At 41.0% G+C, this 13,886-nt stretch overlaps 1 protein-coding gene across 8 annotated transcripts in view; it reads left to right on the forward strand.

Moving 5' to 3' along the window:
• The window catches only part of ATG7 (autophagy related 7), a 277,334-nt gene that overhangs the window by 24,895 nt on the left and 238,553 nt on the right, over positions 1-13,886 (forward strand). For all 8 annotated transcript variants that reach the window (XM_064362017.1, XM_064362022.1, XM_064362023.1 and 5 more), the window contains 3 exons: positions 456-510; positions 7,680-7,797; positions 9,712-9,789. In XM_064362017.1, the coding sequence (XP_064218087.1) occupies positions 456-510; positions 7,680-7,797; positions 9,712-9,789 (251 nt within the window). The remainder of the gene's footprint in view (positions 1-455; positions 511-7,679; positions 7,798-9,711; positions 9,790-13,886) is intronic.

The following is a 13,886-nucleotide window of genomic DNA, read 5'->3' on the forward strand; positions in this document are numbered from 1 at the left end:
CTGTCCTCCAGTATAGTGTCAGTTTTCCTGTAGAAAGGGACGGTCATGTCTTTTATAATCAGTGCTCTTCACTAGTTTCTATTTTACTTCCTGACTGTTTGATCCCCCTTCATTTTCATTTCTTTTCTCTTGTTGTGGGGAAAAAGAAAGAGAATAGAGAAACTCAAAATTATTAATCCAAATAATACTCAGTACTTAGCATTGCTGGGGGAAGAGATTGGAAATTTTTTTTTCCATTGAGTCTTTTATATTCTTGGCAAATGTCTCATATTCACAAGAGCTCTTTCACATTCTGCCATTATCTATCCATACATATATTATCTATGTATCATAGATAATCATAAATTGGATGGGGTGCCTTGGGCTCAACAAAGAGAACAAAACTATTCATATTTTTATTATGAATGCTGCTATTTCTGACTTGTCATTGAAAATGTGATAATGCTTCTGTCCAGGTGACTCTGCTGGGCTGCCAGCTCGCTTAACATTGGAGTTCAGTGCTTTTGACATGTGAGTATTTATTTGTTCAAAATCTGAAGTAAAGAACACTGCTTTTGGCGAGGAATGAGCATGCTTACCTCCCTCATAGGTGGACCACAGGAGGAACTAGGGAAGCACCCAGTGAGCAGAGTCAGCCCCTCACGATTCTCATACCTCCCATAGAGATGAGTGCTAGACGCTTAGGTCCGTCTGGTTAATTTTTCACCACATATTTATCAGAGTCTATTAGGTACCAGGTGCCATCTAGAATGAGACATAGATGATATCCCTCTTGGTTTTGATTGTAGTTAATATTTTGTGATCTTTTATTGATACCTCTTGATTTACTCCTTTAGTTGCTTGTTCATGGGCATTGATCAATGAATGTTTATTAGGCAACTTCTGTATACAAGCCACTGTGCAAGGCATTATGGTGGTATACAAAGGAATATGATAGATATATCCTCAAAGAATTTTTTTTTATCTGCTTGGGAGCTGTGGGGAGTTGCTGGAGAGAGGAGTCACATACATTTTTTTTTGACAGAGTCTTAACTCTGTCACCCAGGCTGGAATGCAGTGGCATAATCTCAGCTCACTGTAACCTCCGCTTCCTGAGTTCAAGTGATTCTTGTGCCTCAGCCTCCCAAGTAGCTGGGATTACAAGCATGTATCATCATACCTGGCTAAGTTTTGTATTTTTTGGTAGAGACAGTGTTTCACCATATTGGCCAGGCTGGTCTTGAAATCCTGACCTCAAGTGATTCGCCTGCCTTGGCCTCCCAAAGTGCTGGGATTATAGGATTGAGTCACCACACCCAGCCAAGAGACACATTTATTGAGCACTTAATTAGCTAGGCATTTTCATAAACATCTGTTCCTTCAGACTTGCCAGGTGTGATTTTTCTCTCTTGTTCAGATGAGGAAACCATGGAACGAAAGGTAAAAGTGGCTTGCCCAGGGTCATATGTAGCCAAATTTAGAAAGCAGGAGTGAGAGAAAAAAGTGTATTTATAAATATATTTCTGAAATTTGTCTGAGTAGCTACAGGGATTTTGCTATCTTCTACAGAAACAGAGAAACCAGGAGGGGGATACAAATTTAGGAGGAGACAAGTTTGGCTTAGAATATGTTGAGTTTGGATGACAGTGTCTACTAGAAATGTCTAGGAGGAACTGGAGTCAGGGAGAGAGGATTAGACTAGATTTGGGAGACATTCAGGTAGAGGAGAAAGAGAATACAGATAGTCTTCAACTTATGGTGGTTTAATGACTTCGTGACTTTATGATGGTGAGAAAGCAATACACATTCAGTGGAAATTATACTTTGTGGACCCATACAGCCATTCTGTTTTTCACTTTCAGTACAGTAGTCAATAAATTACATGAGATATTCAACACTTTATTATGAAACAGGCTTTGTGTTAGATGATTTTGCCCGACTGTGGGCTAATGTAAGTGTTCTGAGCACATTTAAGGGAGGCTAGACTAAGCTGTGGTGTCTGGCAGGCTAGGTGTATTAACTAGAATTTTGGTTTATGATATTTTTCCAATTTATGATGAGTTTATCAGGACATAGTAAGTCAAGGAGCAGCTGTATCGTTTAAGAACAAAAGGTGGCACATGCCTGTAATCCCAGCGCTTTGGGAGGCTGGGGCGGGTGGATCACTTGAGGTCAGGAGTTGAAGACCAGAATGGCCAGCATAGTGAAACCCTGTCTCTACTAAAAATAACAAAAATTAGCCAGGCGTGGTGGCAGGCACCTGTAATCCCAGCTATTCGGGAGGTTGAGGCAGGAGAATGACTTGAGCCTGGGAGGCGGGGGTTGCAGTGAGCAGAGATCATGCCACTGTACTCCAGCCTGGGTGACTGAGCATTACTCTGTATATTAAAAAAAAAAGAACAAAAGGTGCAAACAGTGAACGCCTCTGATTAGGGAGGTGAAAGACATAGAGAACTAGCAAAGGAGACAGGGGTTGTCAGAGGAAAACCAGAAAAGTGTTACAGAAACCAAAGAAGGAAATGCTTTCAGGAAGGAAAGAGAAGATAGCAGTGTCAGAAGCACAGAGGTCAATTCGAGGGCCATTGTGTTTGTTGATTAAGTCTTAGTGGTCCTTAAGAATTCAGTTTGAGAAAGAGGGTGGAGCTGAAACCATGTTGAGGGCCTTTAAGATTATTGAGAATTGAAAAAGGCTACAATGTTTTTCTGCTTATTGTACCTCAGCAGCATCAAGGTGGAGAATTTTAGGAAGATGAAGTCTTTAAGATCTTTCTGGCTTTTGAAAGTGGCAATAGTCAAATATTAGGGTATTTAAAATAAGATGTCCCTAGAATTTTTTTTTAATCTCAGAAAATCAACACGTTTTTTCTTTTATCTCAATCCATTTGCAAAATTTGAAAGCATGACATACATCCACAATGATGTTAGTATTCGTATCTCTAAAAATCTACGTGTTGGTGTTTCTTGTTCCCTTCGGAGCTTTCTTGCTCCATCGTAAATTCCTTGTGGTTATCTGTCAAAAGAAATTAAATTCTAATAATCTCTCTCTTGTTTTGGCAAACTAACTTATTTTGGAGCCATTAAGATATAGCAAGGAAAATACTGGAAATGTACAAGTATCAAATTGTGTGAAGATGGTACGTGGGGAGCATCAACAGTCTGTTTTGTGTAATCTGGAGAGCCTCGTATTCGTCTCAGACTAACCTCACTCCTGTCCTTATTCTTCTGCTGTACTGAAGTTTTGTTTGTTTTTTAAGGCTTTAATAATTTTATTCTTTAGAATAATTAGAAAGAAGCAGTTCACAGAAGTTAGGTTTGAACTTATTACAAAATATGAGCATCTTAAACTTCAGTAATCTAAAAATTTGGATTGAAAGAGATAAGAAAATCTGTGATCTTGCAGCTATGACTTTCACACAAATTGCTCATTTTCACTCACCATAGTTTTTCTTTAACCATTGAATACCCTCAGTGTGCAAGGCACTGTGTAGACAGTGGGAGGTGAGCAGGAATAAGACGTGGTCCCCAGTGTTCTGAAAACAGCCCTGGATTTGAAGTTTGAAGACTTGGAATCTATTGCTAATTAATTGTCCTTCTTCAATAAGCTCTTTTAGTTTTCTCAACTTTCGTTTCCTCATCTTTAAAATGGGTTCTTGCTTTCTAATGTTCCTTCCAGTTTTAAAAGTCTGTTACTTTCTGAGTCCCTATGAGGATGGCTGGGAAGTTTAATGAAAGTGCTTGGGACTTTTCAGAAGACCTGATTTCTTTATTCCAAATTATTTCCTTTATTATTACCCCATCTTTGTTTTGATTGCTATATATCTGCATGGGTTAGTAGAGAAATTCTTTATGAATTTATTTATCAAAGAAGAAATATCTACAATGTGCAAATGTGTAGGTATTAGGAATACAAAGACTTGTGAAATAGGTTCTCCAGAGCTCCTCTACTATATGAGAGAGAGAAGTAGAAGGCAAATCTTTGCATTATAGTGGGCTCTGTGCTGTAATAAGCGTGGAGAGGTAATCATTATCTCAGGAAAACTTATTGATTGCTTCCTCTGTGTTTTGATAATAGAATGTGCAAGGTGCTGGGCATAGAGACAGGAATAAGATACAGTTGAAGAGCTAACAACCCTAGTACTCACTTGTAGTTGTCAAGAGTATCTCAGCTTTGCATAGCACAGGGTAAGTCCCTTTTACTTTTAGTCCCTGGGAGTCTTATGGATCTCTGCAGGCAGCAGCACAAGGATCCTGTTCTCTGAATTGTATTAGATAAATTGTCAGTCAGGTAGTATTTTATCAGGCACCAACTGTCTTAAACTGGAGGATGTGTCTTGAGGTAGGGTGTCCTGCTGAATCAGACCCAAAAATGTAAGGGCCCAAACACAAAGGAATTTCATGTCTTGCTCATCAAATAGCCCAGGGCTGCTGGTTCAGTCTTCTTCCATATTGTGGCTCCATCATCCCTGAGGACTTTGCATTTGCGTGCTGATTAAGACAGTTGTCACTTTCAGGTAACAACTGATTAATGTGGAAAGAGAGCCAAGGTGCAAATAGGTGGAAGAGACACGCAGTCTGTTAAATGCCCTAGCGGGAAGGGATACTCAGATTCTACTGAGGAGAGCTCATAGCCTCACCTGTCTTGCAAAGAAGACTGGGAAGTATGGAACCCAGCTAAAAACATCATGTATGCTTTCTATTTCTGCTGACAAGGAGGGAAATAGATTTTGATTGACAATCTCTATACCAGTGTGAAGCTGATAAATAAAATAATTTTCCTTTCTCTGGGCCTCGAATGATCAACATTTGAATGAAGAACATTTCTGTGGGTTTCTTTCCCTTGAAGAATATTTGTCTTTATTCATAAGAAATATTTTTCTTTTGTAAGCCTCCAGTTGGACCTAATTAGAGAAATTGAAGGCATAATTCTTGCCCTCAAAGAACTGAAAAGGTAGTGAAGGAAGTAGGAGTCATATGCACCACCTCATAAGTACAGGGTAGAGGCTGTGTCTGTCTTATTCTCTGCTATATTAGCAACATCCAACACAGATCTGGGGTGTACTATTTGCTCAAGTAACCGTCTAATTGAATTACAAGTGGTCTAAGTGCATAGCTGTCAAAATGGCATGCAGTGTGGTTGATGGAAAGATGCCAGTGGACCATGTTAGAGAATGTTTGTTACAAACAGAAACTCCGTGATTGCTAGGGAAGTCTGGAGAGGATAAAGAAGCATGACCCCCCAATTAAGTGTGACTTTCTGGGTTCCCAACATTCCCTGTGGGTGTGTGAAGCTATGTGTGAAGTAGATTCCTCCAGGTATAAAGAGCACCGTGCTCTTCCAGAGGATTTATTCCATTCTGACCACCTGCCTGCCTGTTGGCCAAGTGTAAATAACTGGTGCAACACAGCCCCAGCACTTTCCTGAGTCATCACTGTGAGACTGAGTGAAGGCCAAGCATCTAGCTGTAATATCCTCAAAGCAGGTCCAGTCTTCTGGCCTTTGTGAGATCTGTTTTTTACAGGTTAGTATGTATATGATTGTGAGCTCACTCTTGGTCTTAGTATGTGGAGAAAATTTCTAATTCAGATTCTTTTTAGCAGCTATGTTGAGATATAATTCACATACCATAAAATTCACCCCTTTAAACTGTACAATTCATTGGTTTTTAGTAGATTCACAGAGTCTTGCAACCATCACTACTAATTCCAGAACATTTCCATCTCCCAAAAAAGACACCCTTGGCAGTAACTCCCTATCCCGCCTCCTCCATACTGGCCAGTCCTAGCCAACCATAACTCTACTTTCTGTCTCTGAGGATTTGCCTATTCTGCACATTTCATATAAATGGAATCATAGGAAACTAAACTAGTAAGTGTCAGAACCAAGATTTGAACTAAATTCTCTTGTCTATAAGTCTCAGGCTCCTTCCCTCTCATTATCACTTTTTAAATTCATTTTCTTGTCACCTTCCATGATGGAACTTTAGTCATGAAAAATGCTTCTCCTTTGAAGCTTCAGATTGTCCTGGCTAATTAACTTGCATAAGTGCTGATGCTCCTACGAGCCTAGCCATCTTGCAGTTGCTTGAGCTCTTGGTATGCAGTTTTCTCTTTTCACAGAGTGCAGCTTTGGTATGGCTCTCACATACCTGGGAAGTTTGAGAGGAAGGGCACTTTCCTCCTCTGTGCTTATGTCCAAATTAGATCATAGCATCCTTCCTTCTGTTTCCACATCCTGTTTCAGCAGCAGTTTCATAAAGCCAAGTCTGAATGTAGAAGGCCTAGTTTACCAACTGCTCTGCTTTCTTTGCCTTTCCTCTGGGCTTAATCTTTTCCCTTTGTGGTTTCTCTCTTCAAGACAGCTTGGATGTCCCCATCTCACCTGGATGAAAAATATTCTTTTATTGAAGGAGCATGGTGACAAACCACTTGTGATTTGCTGACTCATAGCTCTTAAGGGATGGCTCTGGCCATTGAAAGCTAGCTCTCCCCAGGGACTTGGCTTTTGAGCCTGAAAGACAGCATTTGACAGAATTATGTCATTCATTGCACCCCTTCATACCTGTTCTAGGTTTAGACTTCTACTCCTTCAGCCCCATAAACCCACTTTTACATGGAATCTAAATGAAAAGACACAGGTTCTTCTAAACCATATAGCTAACATCAGTGCAATCAGTAAAAAGGCATTCTCTCTGCCTTAGTTGTGACAGCAATAGTAGGCTACTAATGAAATGAATATTTTCATGTAACATCTGTAACCTCTGAAGTGCAAGTGAATCATTTCAGAGAAGAAACCAGATTTGTCCACATCTGAATTCATATTCAGAATCAACTCTTCTTTTCCTGACTTTGCTTACTCTGATGACTGTGAGGCCTTTGGAGGCAATGTAGTGTGTGTGAACCTGGCGGCATGACAGATTGACAGGTAGCCCAGGTGTGAAAGATTTTGTCTGTGAGACTCAACCATCAGGGCCTTGCTCAACAACAGGTCTGTGCTGAGCCCCATTGGGGGTGGGCTAGGTTGTAGGACAGTCATGAGAACACATACTTCTGTCCCCATGGAGCTTACTGTCCTACAGCTGGGTGGGTATGACTGTAGTTCTTGAAAATGCTCGAAAATATTATGCTGAGTTTTATGTGCCAACTCTTAGCAGAGAAAATGGAGATAGCTTTTTGGAAGAGGAGAGATTAGAGCAGGTCCTTGAAGCCTGGGAGGGTCTGAGAGGTGGGGAGGGCACAGCACAGTACCTTTGGACTCAGCTAGTTCTTGTTTTACATTCAAGCTCTGGCCATTATTATGTGACCTTAGGCTAGTTGCTTAAACCTTTAAATGGGGGAAAAGAGCTGTTACGAGAATTCAAACTGTGCACAGTTCCTGTCTTAACAAATAATATTTCCCTCTGGTTAAAGATGTTAAAGAAGAAAAAATAGTAAATGAACTTCTCTTTGGGGAACGGTGGAAGAACAGCATCCTGATAGGTTAGAGTACAGGGAGTATATAGGCTTTTGGAGGTGAATGGTGCCTGTTTTTAAGTCCTTGATTGATGATATTCATCTTTTTTCAAGAAAACGTACAGTTAATCTTCTGTTTGCCCTACAGAGCAATACCCCTTTTCTCCCACTACCATGGTGGTTGACTTGTCTTTCTCTGGCTCTCTTAAGTCCCAACTGTGCCTGGCTAACCATGTTTCTCTTGTATCTAGGAGTGCTCCCACCCCAGCCCGCTGCTGCCCAGCTATTGGAACACTGTATAACACCAACACACTCGAGTCTTTCAAGACTGCAGATAAGAAGCTCCTTTTGGAACAAGCAGCAAATGAGGTTAGCTGGGAAAATGTGATGTATGTGTCATATTTCCTGTGGTCCTGGCAGGTACAGTGTTTGTGATCAGGCACATGGTTCTGCTGCAGAAACTGGCATATAATAGGAACTTAAAGACACTTGTGGGCTTTGGTATATTTCCCCAGAGAGAATACTCCCAGCTGTCTCCTGTGTTGGCAGGAAAGTCAGGGAGAGGACATCCAGGCTCTCACCTGGGATAGACTGGAAATAACAAGGCAGGGTAGAAGTTAAGTAATCAGTTTGCTGCTCCTCTCCAGCCAGCAATTTGAAGCCACCAGACCTCTGAGAGTTGCATTTCTGTGGCTGAATGCCTCTGGGCACTCTGTTCCTTGTACCTTGGAAGAGCCTTGGCAATCCTGTGCACATGGTGGCATAGGAGATTATCATGTAGTCTCTCCAGTGTCTTCACTTATCTAATCTACTGCATCTGATTTTTAAGGCCTTTGTGGCCTGACCCTGTTTACCTCTTTGGCCCTTCTGACCTGTAAGTCTTGCCCTTGCATTCTCCGACTCTGTCACAGCAAATCACATGTAATTCCCTCTACCTGCCTTCTGTTCTGTCCTCTCTCCTTGGGAACACAATGTCCTCTCTTCCTGGAATGTCTTTCGTTTGCTTCTTTACATTGGAGTTAGTGAGAGGAATTAAAATGGGAGGTGGGGGCAGTTTATTTCAATCCTGTCTCACCCCTTTAATTGATGAGTCTTTACACCAGTCTTTATTACGACATGAGTCTTGTTGTTGTGGGTGCAGTGGTCAGGTCCCGAGGCTGGCTTCCCTCGCATCCCTTGGGATGGATGGTGAGGATGGTGGTTTTTCTTGCCCTGTGGCTTGACTGCTCTTGGGACTCCTGCCTTAGGTGCACATTTGAAAGGGAGTCTCGAAAGAGTTGGGTCAGGCCTTAATCGTCTTGGAAAAAAGCAGGTTCCTCCCCACAGAAATATCCCACCCCTCAACTGGGGCCCAGAGTTCTTCTGGCACCTCCTGCCCCACACCCCTTGTGCTTACCAGAAATTGGGGGCCTCTCTTCGGTGATCCAGCTCCTCCAAGGCCAGTATGTCAGTAGCAGGAACTTCTGCTTGCTTACTTCCCTCTTACACCCATACTTAGTACAACTGTTTTGTCTTGCTTAGTAACACCAAGTTTAGCTACAAATCTTAGCTACAAAAACATCTTGTGATCCGCAGCTGCTGACCAGCACCAGCATTTGCTCCTTGTTTCAGTACTTGCTGAGTATACATAAACTTGAAGTTTGTTCTTCTTTCTTCATCTCTCAGGGCAAGATAATTTCAAGGCTTTAAGAAACCCCTTGAAGATAATTTCAAGGCTTTAAGAGACCCCTGTATATTTCACAGCACTTCCTTTGAGAGCCCCCTCCAGGCTCTTTACCCTCCCACTTCCCCAGCTGAGTCTTCAGAGAATTCCTCCCATAGATTCTACCTACTTCTTTGACAGCAAATCCTACATGGCACTGAAGTTACACGTTTATGCCGGACTCTCTCTCTAGATTGTGAGTGTCTTGAAGGTAGGGACTGACTGTGTCTTTTATTGCTGTAACCCTGATGTACCCGTAGATAGTAGACAATAAATAAATATTTGCTGAAGGAGATTGTGGAGGCATGAAAATGGCCTGATTGCCTCGTCTGTGCTGCCGAAATCTGCTGAGAGGAGGCACCTGGGTTCCCTCACTTGGCTTAGATGCTGAAGGGAGTGTGGCTGGGAGAGAGGCAGTGTGAAGTGGGCAGAGTTAGGTAACCACCCATTTCATTGTTTGGGGTAAGTAGTGCTGGGTCTGTAGGAAAGAAGAGCTTGCTTTTCAGCTCCACACTTCGCCTGAGAGTGAGAAGCTCAGAGATGCCTGGTAACCTGCCTTGACGCTTTTCTTCTTCTGGCAGATATGGGAATCCATAAAATCAGGCGCTGCTCTTGAAAACCCTGTACTCCTCAACAAGTTCCTCCTCTTGACATTTGCAGTAAGTAATGGGCTCTCGGTTGCACGGAGGCTGGTGAGATTCCCTGGCTCAGCCCAGTGTACCAGTAGAACAGTCTGCTCTCCTCTTCGAAGCTGCTACCTTCTGTTATTTAAATTATAGCTGTTAATGCTCATTTGATTAGAGGCCAGATAGTGCTGACATCTATTACCAGTGCTAATGTAATTCATCCCTATAGATCATATTGGCAATAACTGCATAGTTTATATAACACAGTGACCCACCTCTTATTCAGGGCATGATAAAGTCAGGTTCAGGGAATGTGGTTTCATTGTTGGTAATGCTTTCGTTAAATACTGCCCTACAGAGGTCCATCCGAATAAAGGAAAGGGACTTCTGGATTAGAGGAAATCACACTGCATAGCTTGACCACACAATTCCTTGTTTTTGTTTTTTGTTTTTTTTTTTACAGACAAAAAATGTTTTCTATAAGCAAAATCTAATTAAATGAACATTAAGGGCAGCCTTGAAAAGGAAATCGTATTAGAGTAACAGGTGCTGCCCCGTGAAGAAGGGGTAGGATGTATACGGAAGGACCTGGCCTCAGTGAGGGGAAAGTAGGGAAAAGGTAAAGGTTGGTTATAGTGATACCAGTGTGCGTGTGCATGTGTGCATGCACACACGCATATACCAGCTATACAAACACACATGTTCACACGCAGATACCAGCTATACAAACACTCATGCACACACAGCGCACACAGGTGTGTATATATATGTATATATATACATATATCTGTGTATATAAAACTAATTTATATCCTTTATTATTATATTGACTGTATAACATTCTGTCAAATGTATGTTCTATAGATTCCTGTTGTATATAGGTGATTTCTAATATTCTATTATAAAAAATGCTAGTCTGGGCACATTGGCTTAAGCCTGTAATACCAGCACTTTGGGAGGCTGAGGAAGGTAGATCACTTGAGGCCAAGAGTTTGAGACCAGCCTGAGCAACAAACATGGTGACACTTTGTCACTACAAAAAATACAAAAATTAGCCGGGTGTAGTGGCACCTTCCTGTGGTTCTAGCTACTGGGGAGCTGAGGTGGGAAGATCATCTGAGCCTGGGAGATTGAGGCTGCAGCAAGCGATGATTGCATGCTGCACTCCAGCCTGGACAGCAGAGTGAGACCCTGTCTCAAAAAAAAGAAACAAAAAAACTGTAGTATATTGAAAAATATACAGTATTGGCCATATTGATATTTTTTCCTGCTCATTTTACTTCTTTAGAATAAGTTCATTGGAGCAGGCATATAAACACAATAATGTTGCTGTGTATTAAGTGCATTGTTTCACCACAGCATCATCAGCTTTGGATATTAATCCTCTTTCCCACTTTGGTTTTTTTTTTTTTGTCAAGTTCTTCCCTGACCTCTCACTGTTCCTCCTAGATGCAGAGGAGGGCTCTGATTTGTTGCCCAAGGCAAAGGAGGGTATGATAGGAATCAGACAAGACCAGTGGGTGGCTATCTACAAGGAACACATTTTCTAGCAAGTTATGATGCTTTCTATGTAATAGTGGAAGTGACAGGAAAATGTTTAAAAAATTCTTTGTCAGATTACTTGGCTCACTTTGGCATTAACAATTTGTCTATACATTTCGATAATTCTACAGGTTCTTTACTAGGATAAATTGTAAGTATTGCTAGTTAAAGATTTCTAGTTACTTTGAGCATCAGTACACTTTCTGTACCAAGAATTCTCGTTAGTAGAACATACTGCCAGTTTGCATTTAATGAGAAAAATAACATTAGCTCTTACTTAAAGTTTTAAGGTTTACCTAGAGTCAGTATGTGTGTTGGTCTCGTTGCCTTGTTTACTGAGCATTGTTAGCCTGGCTTAAAAAAAAAATTTAAGTCTCTGTCTTTTAAAATCTTCAGACACTAAGGATTTTATGTTTAATTTAATGGAGGTCCTTTGTATCCTGAAAAGAATCCTAAGAAATGCAAGCCTTGACTGGTGGCCGTGGCTCACACCTGTAATCCCAGCACTTTGGGAGGCCAAGGCGGGTGGATCATGAGGTCAAGAAATCAAGACCATCCTGCCAACATTGTGAAACCTGTCTCTACTAAAAATACAAAAATTAGCTGGGTGTGGTGGCGCATGTCTGTAATTCCAGCTAGTCAGGAGGCTGAGGCAGGAGAATCTCTTGAACACAGGAGGTGGGCATTGTAGTGAGTCGCGATTGCGCCACTGCATTCCAGCCTGGTGACAGAGCAAGACTCCGTCTCAAAATAAATAAGTAAATAAAAGAAATGCAAGCCTTTTGGCCTTTGAAGACGACCTGATAAAGCTTCTTAGAATTTGTGAGGTCCAGCCGGGTTCGGTGACTCACGCCTGTAATCCTAGTACTTTGGGAGGCCAAGGCAGGTGGATTGCCTGAGCTCAGGAGTTCGAGACCAGTCTGGCCAACAAAGTGAAACCCCATCACTACTAAAATACAAAAAAAAAAATTAATTGGGCATGACAGCATGCACCTGTAGTCCCAGCTACTCGGGAGATTGAGGCAGGAGAATTGCTTGAATTCGGGAGGCAAAGGTTGCAGTGAGCCAAGATCACGCCACTGCACTCCAGCCTGGGCGACAGAGCAAGACTCTGTCTCAAAAAAAAAAAAAAAAGAACTTATGAGGTCCTTCATCTTGAATTGTTTAACCTTTTACTAAAGATCAGTTATGACAAATCATTTAAGTACAAGGAAGAGAAAATAATTTCTGGAGGTGTTTTTGCTTTCCTTCTGCTGTTTTTAGAACCCAGAGGACTAGACAGTTCATTAATTTCAATTTTGCAGTTCATTTTGCCATTGTGAAGAGGGAATTTGTTCTTAGATGATCAATGTATAGCAAAACTACAGACCACAGAAACTACAATTACTAGACTTTCTCATCTGGACACATGTTTATATATACATTTACATTTTAGAAGTCACCTAGTATGATTCCATTTATATGAAAAGTCCAGAATAGGCAAATCCATAGAGACAGAAGATTAGTTGTTGCCAAGTGATGAGAGGAGGGGGAATGGGGAGTCTCTGCTAATAGGTATGAGATTTCTTTTTGGGGTGACGAAAATATTCTGGAATTAATGGTGATGATGATACAACCATATCACTATACTAAAAAGAAACTACTAAATTGTATACTTTAAAATGGTGAATTTTATGGGCTGTGAATTATATCTCAATAAAAAGTCATCTAACAACCATCCAATTTTAATTCTTAGCAAGATTCAAAAGGAAATATTAATTAACTACATAAACTGAATTTATATTCAGTGGTCACAGGCTTTTAGGCCAGCTGCCAAATACCAGCATATGTCTGGAATGCTACCATCAATGATTAAGACCCCAAAAGCTATAGGAATTTTGAAGCAAGAGCCATTAACCTGAGTTGGAACAGTGTCAAGGACAGCCTCACAAATCCTTTCCCCTGGGTCACCTCCCCTGGTGGGGGAATCGGTCAGATACACTCATGAAGATGTAACCTCTCCTATTCACCCATGCACCTTCCTTCTCCTCTAACCATGCACTCACTTTATCTCTGCTCCATCCAGAAAGTGAGCTGCCTGATGTCTGGGCCTAGGATTTATTCATCTTATTGTCAGTGTCTTATGTTTTGCGTTGTACATAGCAAGGGCTTGATAGTTGTTGACTTAAATCCAACAAGGCATTTCCAAAAGCAATATTGTATTATTTCAGGCATGCATAGTGAATAGCACAGCTTCCTTAATAACATGTAATTTATTTGATTGTGAAGAGAATGGTAACTGTGGTTATGCTTCTGTAGATGGTACATTGAGTATGTTCAGTGGAAAAAGGCTTAAGTTTTGGAAGCAGAATTCTGATCTCTTCTCTTCCCCTTACCACTTACCATCTTTTTTGTTGTTGTTCAGGTTCTTAACCCCTTTGTAAAATTCAGTTTTCTGTTTATAAAATGGGATAATAATAATTACGTCCCAGGGTAGTTTTGTAGATTAAAGGATGATGATGATAATATCAATTACTTATTGCATATTTTCTGTTAGCAAGTAGCCAATAAAGTATATTATGTTAATCCTCATATTATTAGTGGTGGTA

The sequence above is a fragment of the Aotus nancymaae genome, unplaced genomic scaffold (assembly GCF_030222135.1).
Source record: "Aotus nancymaae isolate 86718 unplaced genomic scaffold, 86718_ANA_hifiasm-v0.15.2.pri h1tg000046l, whole genome shotgun sequence".
Taxonomy (NCBI): Eukaryota; Metazoa; Chordata; class Mammalia; order Primates; family Aotidae; genus Aotus; species Aotus nancymaae.